Here is a 12,486-nt window from a genome sequence, read left to right as displayed (position 1 = left end):
CTAGGGAGGTGGCTGGGCTTGTGGGCCGCCACGTGTGGTGTGGGGGCCCCTCAGACGCGCCCCAGCATCCGCGCGACCCACCAGTTGCAGGGCATGATGACGCGGCAGATCACCCGCCCTCCTCGGTAGCAGTAAGGGTACGGGTAGTACCCCAGCAGAGGCTCGCACACTCGCTGGCAGTAGCGCTGGGCCCGGCGGCACTGAGCACAGCAGTAGCCTCGCTCGTCCCACAAGGGGTGGAACTCCAGTCCGTTTTCCGTCTGCAGGGGAGGAGAAGCGGGAGAGGGCACATCAGGCGGGAAGGCTGCGTCTTGCGGGCAAGCCAAGCGCAGGGCAGGGAGCTGGACTCTCTTCCCGGTGGGGGCCCCCTCGGCACACGCACCTTCCACGCGAGAGCCTTTGCCCACTGTGGTGCTGACCTCCCCAGGGTGCTGCTGCGAAATGCAGGCCTTCCCCGGGAGCGCCCAAGAGAGGGCTCCTCTGTCTCTCGGTTTCCCAACCATCTGCGCATGCCTTCGGAGAGGTGGGGCAGCGTAGCGCTGCCAGCCTGCCCCCGCCCGGAATTCCAGTTTTCACCTGGATTTTAAGCATCTCACCCAGCTTGCTTTGTCCACCCAGATTCTCCCAGATTTCTTTCTTTCTTTTTTTAAAAGCTGAGCTCTAGCCCTTGTAGAAGCGGAGTTATGGAGCAAAATGTGCCGTCACTCTTCTGCTCAGAAATTATTCTCCAGCCCATTTACATAGTATGCCAATTAGGCACCCAGATTTGGAAAGCTGGAATATGGCCACCCTAGCAAAGGCTTGGGAGGGCTCCGTTTCCCTGGAGGGACCCCCACCGGTGCTGGGCAAAATGCAGCATTGCCCATGGTGATGGTTGCCTCTGCCAGGGGCAATGTGTGGAGAGGTCCGCTTTGGCCGGAGCTTCACACAGGCCCAGCAAGCAACGAGGCCGGGAGCTCCACGAAGGGCTGATGGCCCCCAGGCCTGACGGTGAAGGACCCTGAGCCAGTGACCGTTGGATCTGGGGAGCCACTTGGAGAAGAGCAGAAAAGCCCTGCTTGACCCGACTGGCAGACCATTGAGGCCAGGGGCCCCATCCCTCCCCCCCGCCCCCAAGACGTCCCTGCCTAACGGCTCTACAAGGCTGCTTGTTCTGCGCCTGAAAAGTGACCAGCTTGGAAGGGAGCTCTCCCCCATGGGTATGATGCCCCCTCCACACACTGACTCCTCCGTTCTGCCCCCCCTTCCTTAATCTGAAACGAATGTCCTCCTCTCCCTTCCATCCCTTTTGCTCTCCTCTCTTCCTGCTTCAGGCTCACAGCGGTCAACCCACCTTCTCCTGTCCACCACCCTTCTCCATCCCTCCCCATTTCCCCATCTTTAAAAAACGGCTTCCAGAAGTGGTGGGGAAGCAGGAGCGAAGTGGTGGGGAAGCAGGGAGAGGGTGGCACAGAACCATTTTCATAGAAACCCCATGGAAGAGCTCAGGCTGGCTTCCCTCTGAAACGCCACCCCTGACCAATTGATCTCCAGTTGGTCTTACGTAGTCGTTCACGGGGAGGTCCTCTTCAGTAAGTTGCCGAGTCTGGCGCTTGGTGCCTGCTTTGGCTTCCTTGGCCAGCTTGTGCTCCTCCTCCTCCTCCTCCGGGGCTTCATCCCAGGCGTCCTCATTCACAGCTCGCTGGTCATCCTCCTCTCCTTCGTTTTCAAAGTCAAGGAGCCCAGGCTCTAAGAGCAAGAGAAAGGCAGCTCTTAGGATCCTAGGAAGCAGCCTTCGACTGAGTCAGACCCTGGACTGTCTTGCTCAGTTTTGTCTACACTGACTGGCAGCAGCTCTCTGTGGTTTCAGGCAGGAGGAGTCTTTCCCAGCCCTACCCGGAGATGCTGCCAGGGAGTGAACCTGGGACCTCCTGCATGCCCAGCAGAAGCTCTGCTCCTGAACTCTATGGGCCTCTCCCCAGACATAAAGAAGGCTCCCATTGCAGTGGGTGGAGTCGTGGCTCAGTGGCATCTGCTTAGCGTGCAGAAGGCTCCAGGCTCTCACCTTGGCGGCAGCTGCAGCATCTCCAGGCAGGCCAGAGAAACCATCCCGGCTGGTAGCTCTGGGGAGCTGCTGCCACTCAGAGTAGGCAGAACCGAGCTAGGTGGGGCCAACGGTTTGATTCAGTTCCGTATGACGGAGGGGAGAGAGACTGCCGCCTTACCTCTCAGCAAGGTCGGGTGGATCCAGTACACGGTCACGTTCTGGCAGAGGTCAAAAATCTTGGAGCCCTTGAGGAAATCTTTGTTTTCAATGGGCTTCTCCCCTGGGACCCAGACCACCGAGGGCTCGGAATAGGGGGCTGCGGTTTCCGCGGCCTTCAAGAGAGGAAAAGGATTCCTGCCGTCACTGAACCACCCAGTCTGTGCAGACAGTACTGAGCTAGAGGGACCAAGGGCCGGACTCTGTCCAAGTGAGCTCCCTATGGAACCTGGCACTGGGCCACTCGTCGGAAGAAGCAACGCGATGCAGCTCGATTGATTTATGGGGCTGGGGCCAAAGCTCCATGGAAGAGCATCTGCTGGCACCCAGAAGGGCCCGTTGTTCTCCCACTGCGCAGCAGAAGAGCATCGCCGCTTTAAGAGGCGCCTCTTTGCTCAGTCAGCAGGGACCGCAGGATCGATTCATGTAGATCCCCCTCTAAGCCACCTTAAATGGCGCAGCGGGGAAATGCTTGACTAACAAGCAGAAGGTTGCCGGCTCAAATCCCCGCTGGTACTATATCGGGCAGCAGCCATCTCGGAAGATGCTGAAAGGCATCATCTCATACTGTGCGGGAGGAGGCCATGGTCAACCCCTCCTGTATTCTACTGCCAAAGAAAACCACAGGGCTCTGTGGGTGCCAGGAGTCGAAATTGACTTGATGGCACACTTTCCCCTTTACCTGTACTATGGGCTCAGAAGAGCTCACTGCATTTTTCCTGTGTCAATAGTTTTGTCCCTTTCTCCCCCCCCCCCCCCCCGCCCACAGTGGCTCACAATCTAGGGAAGAAAAAAAGAAAGAATTGGGGAAATAAAAGAGCTGTTGACCATCTCTGCATAATGGTAGATCGGCTCTTAGCTGGGCCAGTTTCAGCTTTAAAACGGATTCCATCTGGACTGCTGTGATGATGCCTCAGTTTAGCATTTAACAGATGCCGGCTGGATCTGCCTGGTCTGTGAGCAGTTTAAAAGCTAATGGGATTATTCTGCAGTATGCACTTTCCATGCTGTTACAAATCTTTGGTCGTCCTGGCCCTTATTTAATGCAGTGAGCTGTTGTATTTCTGCATACCTCGGGCGCGTCAGTTTCCATGATGGATGATTCAGGTATCCCTTTAATCTGACTTCTGATGAAGCACTTGGGATCACCCACAAAAAAGATGCCGGTTATTCCCTGACGGAGCAGAAAAGAGCCAGGTGAAACGGTGCAAAATTAAATGCACTCAGCTCTGCAATAATAACAGATAGAGCAGGGGTTCACATGCTTGGGTCCCCAGATCTTGCAGGACTACAACATTCATCCTCCCCGGCCATGATGGCTGGAGGTGATTGTAGTCCAGCAGTAAATGGCTCGGCTCTTGTGCAGGGGCGTTGCTAGGTACTTAAAAGACCCACGGCTGGGGCCCATAGCCCTCCTGTTGATGATTAAACTCAGTCAGGCCTCCCCACCAAGAATAATCACGTCTGACTCCTCCCCAAAGGGAAACTGGAGGAGACAAGTGCTGACTTGGGGTCCAGCATCTGTTTTGTCCCCAGCACAGCACTTTTTAGGGAGCAGCCAGAGGTGAGAAGCAGCAGCAGTTGCTGCTGCAGCATCAGCAACAGCAAAGGCAACCCCCCCCACCCCAGAGGTGGCTGCTGAGATTTGGGGCTCTGAGACAGCCACCCCCCCCCGACACCCCTGATGGAAGTGGTGGTTCAGCAAAACTGGGGGGCCTGAGCTTGAGAAACCCTGAGAGCGACGATGGCTTCACTTGGGGTAAAACCCACCATGTTCGATTTCAGTAGGATGGGGCAAAGATTTCACTGGGGGAGGGCACGGTTCTCAGCAAGCTTTGAAGAACAGCTCGCTTGTGTGTGCGTGAGATTCATTTTCCAAAATCAAGGGGAGAAAGAAGTCCAGTCCCTGCGAAGAGCATTTTGTGGTGGCTTCCTTTTTATGTCCCAGAATACAGATGGCAATGCGGTGAGGGACGGAGGTCTGTTGCTTCTCTTGCTCGTTCGTGTGTGTTTGCTGAGATGGAATTCGGAACTCGGTCCCTGATTCAAATTTTGCCCCGGCTGTGAACTCACGAGGGGGTCTTAAGCAAGCTACGGGGCCTCCACCCTCCCGGTTGCAATGAAGGGATGCTGATACCTACCTTGCAGGGCTGATGATATGTCAAGCGTTCTGAAGACTGGAAAGCACTTTAGGAATGCTGCTTATTTTTTAATTATTAATAACAATGAATGTAAGCCAAGGATTTGTGTTTTTGCAATGCACACTTAGTGCCTCGGCCCACTGATACAAAGGGTGAGTTTGCCAGAGAAATATATGTGCGTCTTAGGAAGAATTACCTGTGTAAATCAGAGGGAAACGGCTGTACCTACGTTCTTAAAGTCATGTATTTCCAGAATTTCTTCATTGCCCTTTCCACTTTGGAAGATCTCTGTCCTGGTGAGAGGGTCTATCTTCATTAAGATCTTCTGATTCTTCCCATGGCTGAAAAATGTGTGCTCCATTTCATAGATCTATGAAGATATAAATTGCGGGGGGCGGGCAGGGAGGATGCAGAAAGGCAGCAGCCATCTCCCAAAGCAGCATTTGAGAAACAGCAGCCTAACCTGGCTGGCGATGGCCGGCCGCTTAAAGCGGTCAGATGTAGACACCAGTGGGGCGAACTTCGCTTGTTGTGTCCAAGGCTCAAATTTAGTACGCAGGGAGAAGTACAGGGGGGCCAGCATGACCCAGTCTGCTTTTCTTTAGATAGGACAGCGGCAGACATCTGTGACCTCTTGCGGTGGCTTTTGTTGCAGAATCACAGAACGCTAGTGCTGGAGGGGACCTCAGAGGCTTCCTAGACCAACCCCTTGCTCAGGCAGATGGCCATCGACCCTCTGTCTGAAAGCCTCTAAAGAAGGAGAGGAGCCCACCACTGCATGTGGCAGAGTGTTCCACTGTCAAACCCTCCTGTATGTGCTTCCTTGTCATTTCAACTCACTGGTCCTAGGCAGGGCACTTTAAAAGGAAAATACAGAACTACACAACGGGACGGGGGTGTAATTTTGCATGCACCCCTCACACACACCCCTCCTGTGCATTGTCCTCGTCTGTGCACCCACACTTTGTTGCCTAGAGTAACATCTTGTGACGTTAGGAAGCTTACACAGAGTGGGAGCAAAATCCTCAGAACTGGGAATTTGACAGCACCGCTGCAGAAGGCAGATTCATTGAGGAAGACCCGGAGGGGAGCAGCGGTGGAGTCTGCGGGGAGGGGGAGGTGCTGTGCTGGGTCTGGGTCCTAGAGGAGCCTGGACGATTCACTTTGCTGTTCTCCCGGCTACCAGTCCCTTTTTGCATCCCCTAACAGAACACAACTTTTGCATGACTTGGATTTCTGGACTGCCTCAACATCCTTTGGAATGGCACAGGTTGTGTCTGGTTGCATATTTAAAGCAAGCTAGCCCGGGTCCTAGTCTGGCCCTCCGGAGCCTCAGAGGGGCCAAGTCCAGACTCGCTTCTGTACGACAGCCCTGCCCGCCCGCGAGCAGAAGACGCCCCTTCCTCCTCCTCCTCTCCTCCAGGCTAAACATACCCAGCTCCTTCCGCCATGCCCCGCAGGGTTCAGTTTCCAGACCCTTCAGCCTCAGGGCCGGAATAATATGCCATGCTGAGGCCCAAAGTTAAAAGGCCCCCCAGCGTTGCAAAAACAAAACATTCTGGCAAAAGGACAATGGAACTAGAAACAATCAAGGTTTACTTTGACTTGGCACAGGTGCAAGAAAAAGCTAATAAGCTAACAAAAACAGTGCTCTTGCAATAAGCCTATTTGCATAGAAATACCTTTCAATGAAAATACATTATGTAAAACCTTATTAAAAAAGAATAAGAATTCAGAGGCCCCTCACAATGGGAGGTCCTCAACTGTAGCCGACTTAGCTTGTGCCGAAATCCGGCACCATTTGCCCTTCTCCAAACCTTCCCTGTTGCTGTCTTTAAAAAACCACACACACACCCTGCAAGATGGCAGGAGACCGCCACACATTCCCCACATCCCCTGGGCACTTCTTGTGCTTTGGAACTGCCCGCCACTGTTCCTCCCACACGGTTTGCCAACAAAGCACTCCTCCCAGCCCTGCGTGTTGAAGCACACACACAGCTGGTACCATTCACGGCCATTTAAAGCCCATGAAGGTTCCTGCATGGCCAGGTCCTGATTCCCACCTGGTGTCACTTTAGGTAATTGATTTGCTGTAGATCGCCTCCTTAGTCATGGGGCAGCTCACTCCGAACGGTGCAAGACGGAAGCGAGGGGAGAGGGGCCCTTGGCCTCCTCTCGAGACACTCTCCAAGAACAAGCTGTGCTTGAGATCAGTCACAGTGGCAGCTTGTGAAGATTATTGTAGAGGGATCTTGGAATCCCAGCCTTGACGTGAGGGATGATTTTTCTTATGACTTTGGCTGAGTGCCCTGGTTTGAAGCTCGTTTCTACTAGTGAGTTTCTGCAGTGTTAGTCAGAGTATCAGCTAACTCTGAGAAATTTCTTAGAGTCTGCAAGTCTCCGAAAATAGCTTCTCCTCCATGGTAAGTAAGAATCTCATTTTTCTACTGGTACGGTAAGGTTGAACACCACCTTAAGTGGCGCAGCGGGGAAATGCTTGACTAACAAGCAGAAGGTTGCTGGTTCGAATCCCTGCTGCTACAATATCGGGCAGCAGCAATATGGGAAGATGCTGAAAGGCATCATCTCAGACTGTGTGGGAGGAGGCAATGGTCAATCCCTCCTGTATACTACCAAAGAAAACCGCATGACTCTGTGGTCACCAGGAGTCAACACCGACTCGATGACACACTTCACCTTACGGTAAGGTTGAGACATTGAGTATTACCCACTCATACTGTTGTTTCATATCTTGTCTACCTATCCTAAGTGGCTGGAAGTTCAAAACATCACTGAAGGGTCCGTATCCTTTGGAGGAGAGAAACCTATGGGGTGTTTATGTTTGTTTCCAAATGTACCTCAAGCCTGTCCCTCCCTTCGTCCAATGTCCCTGCTAACCGTTGCTTGCTTCTGATTCTCCTTGCATGGAGACTGTCAGAGAAGCTACCTCACAGGGTTGTCGTGAGGGTAAACTTAACTGCTCTGGGCTCCTTGCAGAAAGAGCGGGACATATGTGTAAAAACGAATGAACGAATGCTGCTTCCGATTCTGACTTTGGTAGGGAAGTGTTGTGCTTCATTTTCTACTTAGAGGCCTTGAACTGGCCAAGGTGCTTCCCAGATTCAACGCTACAACAGTGTTACTACGGATCTGCTCAGTGTGCTTCCATCCTTCCTGGGTGGTGACACCGCAGGCCCTGTGCTGACAGCAAGGTGCCGTTCACATTTCCGACGCCTTCTTTCAGGCTTTATCTTTGCGTCATAGCGTGACAACGTTGCAAGTCCGTTGCAGAAAAATAGCTGCATTTCCCTGTTTGAGATCGTTTTCCATACAATTCTGCCAAGTTGAAGCATTTCACCCCTGTTGCAGTGAGTGTGTAATCTGGAAAGCGCCCAGCTCCCCATAGTCCTGCATCCCACCTCCAGGTCCCACCAGAGTCTCAAGGAGGGTTGAACAACATTAGTCCTCCTGCAGATGCTGAACTATAAACTCCCGTTCTCCTCGGCCACAGTAGCCAAGTTAGGGATGAGGGGAGTTGCATTTCAACATCTGCAGGGGGCGGGGAAGAGTGCAGTTCCACAGCCCTGGCCTACGGGGAGCATCAGAAGAGTGCGATTCACAACTTCTTTTTCCATGGGGGAAAACGGCTCTTTCCCACCTTCCCAGCTAATATCCAAGAGGGGGAAATGGCAGTTCACAGAACGTAAGCTTCGCTCTTCTGGGTCAGAAGCGCATCCTTTCCTACCTGGATCCATTCCAGGAGAGGTGGAGGAAAGCGGTAGCAAGCAAATTTGTCCCCTTTGCTAAGCAGGGACTGCCCTGGTTTGCAATTGGATGGGAGACTACATGTGAGCACTGTCGGCTGTAAGATATTCCCCTGAGGGGATGGGGCCAGAGCTCAGGGGTAGAGCATCTGAGGTCCAAGATTCTCTCCCTGGCAGCTTCTCTAGGGAAACCAGAAACCTCGGAGAGCTGCTGCCAGTCTATGTAGGCAATACTGAGCTAGATGGAGCAATGCTCTGACTCAGATGGCAGCTTCCTACGTTCCTGTGCTGGTGCACTGGCAAATGTACCAGTGACAGAGGCTGAGGGTGCCGGTCCAAAGGAAAGGGCTGTGCCAGCCGGCGAGGGAGGAGGCACACAAGATTTTGCGATGCTTGAGGCAAGGCACCCAGTGCTTCCTTGCCCCACCACCCTGGTGGTGGTGAGGGTGGGAGTGAACTCCCTTTGCAAGCCTTGAAAGTGGGCAGGGGGTGGGGAGGAAGGAAGGTTGCTGCCTTCCTTCTTTATGCTTCTTGCAAGCACTGGAAGGAGGAGAGGCAAAGTCTGCGAGGGCCGGATTAGTCCCAAAGAGCTGCTCCAAAGGCCAGGGCTGCTGCCTGCAGGGGCGGGGGGGAACATCTTGCCCCCCCGGCTGGTGCCCCAATATTCTGCCGCCAGAGGCCACCGCCCCCGCTTGCCTCTGGGCCGGGCCAGGCCTTTTCTCTCCACTTGCTGCAAGGAGGTTGTTGACAGAAGGTGGGAAGCTGTTTTCTTTTAGGAACGCTTTGCTCTTCTGCTTTATTTGGGTTTGCAAAAGTTGGCTCTGCATGAGAAATCAGACCCTGGCGCAGTTTGTTTTTCCTGGAAAGTGCTTTAGATAGCTGGACGGAGTAAGGCACAAAGACAGAAGGGGTGGGAAGGGAGAGAGCACAGCATCGCCTTAAGCGTTGTTTTGGGCACTGTGGGACTACGACTCCCATTATCCTGACTATCGGCCACCGTGCCTGGGGATGATGGGCATTGTAGTCCATCAACAGCTGGAGAGCTGCAGTTGTGGAGCCCTGCGCTAAGCCCATGATGAGGGCCGAGGTGCTTAATTTTTACAACTTAAGTAGCAACTGCATGGATGGAGCCCTCCCCATCAGGATCGGGACCACAGCATATGGGGAGGAGGATTTAGCTCTGGGACTCTGCCTAGGACGGGTCTGGATGGCCCCTTCTCCCACAGACGCGCCGCTTCCGTGGCTCAATTCAAGCCCACCTTCCCAGTGGTGGACTGAACCCAAGGTGTGTCTGGCCCGCCACAGCCACTGCGTGGCAAACCGGCTTGGGATGAGACGTCCCTGGAATGAAAATGTCTCCTCCAGATGTGCAGCTGATTGCAACCAGATGTTGCCGCTGGGTCAGACAATGAAGCATACAAGGCAGGTCTCCAGACAGCTCCTGGCTGGCAGAAGCCCCACTCCTGCCCAGGACGGCTCAGAGAGCTTCCTCTTGCTCTCTCTTCACACTAGCAGGGTGGGAACAAGGCTGCACCTCCTAGAACAAACGAGAGTGCCTGCTCTTTGGGAAAGCAGAGGTTAGCCAGGGCTTGTCCTGAATGAGCCGGGGTGTGTGTGTGTCAAACAAGAGGCAGCTGCTTCTGGTTCCCAGCAGCCTGACTGCCTGGGTGGGTTTGATGTCTCCCGTCCCACCCCGCCCTGCATCCGCCAGAATTGTGCTGCCTGTCGGCTGACCGTTCGTCAGATAGAGCTATGGAGACGCAGCTTTACCTGATGAATGGGCAGCCTACAGGCAGCGTGGGTGCGTGGCTCTGGTTGATGCGGGGCAGGATGGGAGAAAAAAGCAGAGCCGGGCTTCTGGGAACCAGAGGCAGCGATGTCTCCTGGACCCCGCCGGGGGTTCATTAGGACCAGCCGCTGCTGGCAGATGTTCCTTGCAAACAGTGCTGGATTTAGGCACAAGCCAAGTCGGCTGCAGCTTCCAGCCTCACGGGCTGGCCCTGCTTGCAGAAGCCGCTGCTGAGCTGGTTGGGACCGATGGCCTGACCCGGTGTGAAGCAGCTTCCCATATATTCCTAGGTGTGCACACAGTCGGCTTTTGTGCACCTTTTTGAAAAATGCAACTGCAGGAAACAGTCCTGAAGATGCATTAGTAAAGGGAAGGAATGCCAGGTGGCCTCCTCCTCCTCCTCTAAGCGAGAGCCTCCCTCTTGGCCTCCTCCTGCTGCAGACCGCACATTAATGCATGGAATGCCACCCCTGCTAATCAATCACCCTCCAGTTCTGGCTTCTGTTCCTCGAATGTGGTAGCATAATAGGTTTCCTACCCCTCTTTCTGCAAGATAATGGAAACAACATGGAAAGCACTTTCTCACAATTAATTGTGTGGTTGGTGCTATGAAGGAGAGGTAACACTCTTGGGGCAAAGATCCCATCCTTAAGGGGGAAAACAAACCCAGCAGAGTCTACAACTTTCCATAAAATCACCTTGCATACTTTGTGCCTGGTTTTTAAAGGAGACTGACATACGAGGTCAAATGTTTTTAAATTTAAAAAAGTCTCTGGCATTCAGTGCAGGCAATATACAACTTACCTTTTTAGGTGGCGGATTCCAAAAATAGTGGATGCCCAGAAATGTCAGGATGAGAGAGAGCATCAGGGAGCACAGCAGCACCCCACAGATCTTGTATCGTAGCCGTCTCCAGAGTCCTTTGCTGGCTTTAGAAGTTGGTGCCTAATAGTCAGAAAAGGGCAAAAGGGTGCTGGTTGAGGCTGGAAAAATAAATGGCTGATCTGCAAGGAACTGGGACATGGGCACCCCGCCGCCCCCAAATCAAGAAGAATAAAGTGATCCGCTCACATCTTGCAAGCAGAATTCCTCAGAGCTCTCCTGGGGAGCGTCTGCCATGCTGTTTCCCCTCTGTGCAAAATTTCCTTCTGTGCACGGGGAGAGAGAGAGAGAGACTGCAAGACCACTGGCTGAGGTGGAGTCACAAAGTTTTGGCTCTGTGTGTGTCAGAAAGGGAAATTTCCCCTCATTCTCTGAACCAGGCTGGCCACGCTAAACGGATGACAGGGAGTTGTGGCAGTTCGTGGAGAAGATCAGGAGTGTGTGTGTGTGTGTGTGTGTGTGTGTGTGTGTGACCGACCCATGCTGATGTCCCGGGCTTGGAGGGCAAACCGGAAGGGTTGTGCATGGGGACAGAAGTGGGACATGGTGTGTTAGCTTTCACTCTCACCAGCGATGCTTGTGGGTATGTATTTTATGCACCTGCGGCGGAAAATGGAGAACCTTTTGCCCCTCCCTTTTTGTGTGGCTATTTCTTCCCATTACTGACACCCTCTAGGGTGTGTGTGTGTGGTGTGGTGGTGCTGGGAGGGCGACTGAAATTCTAATATACTGTTTCCTAGGTTGGGGTGAACATTTCCAAAGATTCCTCCAGCTGCAAGGGTTAGTCAACCAATTCTATGATTGATAAGAGTCTGACTCACTAAGACACACACACACACACCCCACACACACGTTAGTCAGGCAGCTGATTTGTAAAAGTTGTTTGAAATCCAGGTACTCCTAAAAATCTCCAGGTGACAGGTGCCATCTTAAGAGGCCTTCCACTGTGTGTGTGTGTGTGTGTGTGTGTGTGTGTGTGTGGCTATAGGCCACCTCCAGCCTTGGAAGCAGGCTGCCTCTGAGTACCAGTTGCGGAGGAGTAACAGCAGGAGAGAAGGCATGCCCCTTTCAACTCCTGCCTGTGGCTTCCAGCAGCTTCTGGTGGGCCACTGTGGGAAACAGGATGCTGGACTAGATGGGCCGTGGCCCTGATCCAGCAGGGCTGTTCGTGTGTGTGTGTGTGTGTGAGAGAGAGAGAGAGAAAGAAAGAAAGAAAGAAAGAGAGAGAGAGAGAGAGAGGAAATACCTCCTCTGAGATGATGTCTATTGCGGCACACAAGTACCCAATCTAAAAAACAAAGAATGCTTTTTAAAAGATTTTTTTTTTAAAGGTGAAGCTATGCAGGCTTCACTGATCCCTTGATCCACTATTATTTATTTTATTATTTCTTTATTACATTTGATATCCCGCTTTTCCTCCAAGGAGCCCAGAGCGGTATACTACATACTTGAGTTTCTCCTCACAACAACCCTGTGAAGTAGGTTAGGCTGAGAGAGACGTGACTGGCCCAGAGTCACCCAGCAAGTCTCATGGCTGAATGGGTCTCCCCGGTCCTAGTCCGGCACTCTAACCACTACACCACGCTGGCTCACTAAACCTCCTTCCCTGGGCTTAATCCATGGAGTTGTCTTTGAAAGGGTGACCGCTCCTTGGCCATTGCCAGCTGG

The 12,486-nt window shown here is 53.1% G+C and overlaps 2 protein-coding genes across 3 annotated transcripts in view; one reads left to right on the top strand and one right to left on the bottom strand.

The window, feature by feature from the left end:
• TSPAN6 (tetraspanin 6) overlaps positions 1 to 12,486 on the top strand; it is a 67,211-nt gene that overhangs the window by 18,797 nt on the left and 35,928 nt on the right. The gene's annotated exons all lie outside the window — the stretch shown is intronic.
• On the bottom strand, positions 51 to 11,055 carry TNMD (tenomodulin). Its single transcript, XM_053273578.1, has 7 exons — positions 11,008 to 11,055; positions 10,741 to 10,881; positions 4,613 to 4,753; positions 3,315 to 3,416; positions 2,205 to 2,358; positions 1,544 to 1,728; positions 51 to 260 (listed from the first exon to the last, which is right to left on the bottom strand). Exons 1-7 carry the CDS (start codon positions 11,053 to 11,055, stop codon positions 51 to 53), a joined length of 981 nt encoding a protein of 326 aa, XP_053129553.1.

Source organism: Hemicordylus capensis, chromosome 11, assembly GCF_027244095.1.
Source record: "Hemicordylus capensis ecotype Gifberg chromosome 11, rHemCap1.1.pri, whole genome shotgun sequence".
In the NCBI taxonomy this organism is placed as follows: Eukaryota; Metazoa; Chordata; class Lepidosauria; order Squamata; family Cordylidae; genus Hemicordylus; species Hemicordylus capensis.
The sequence above is the reverse complement of the archived record's forward strand: the minus strand, read 5'-3'. Positions and strand labels throughout refer to the sequence as shown.

What these genes read in the sequence shown, in the direction of transcription:
- TNMD (XM_053273578.1), bottom strand. Translation starts at nt 11,055, where the DNA reads ATGGCAGACGCTCCCCAGGAGAGCTCTGAGGAATTCTGCTTGCAAGAT. An exon ending in AAATACATGACTTTAAGAAC is followed by an intron (nt 3,417 to 4,612) that starts GTAGGTACAGCC and finishes CTGCTCCGTCAG; the next exon opens with GGAATAACCGGCATCTTTTT. An exon ending in TGGAAACTGACGCGCCCGAG is followed by an intron (nt 2,359 to 3,314) that starts GTATGCAGAAAT and finishes CCTCTCTTGAAG; the next exon opens with GCCGCGGAAACCGCAGCCCC.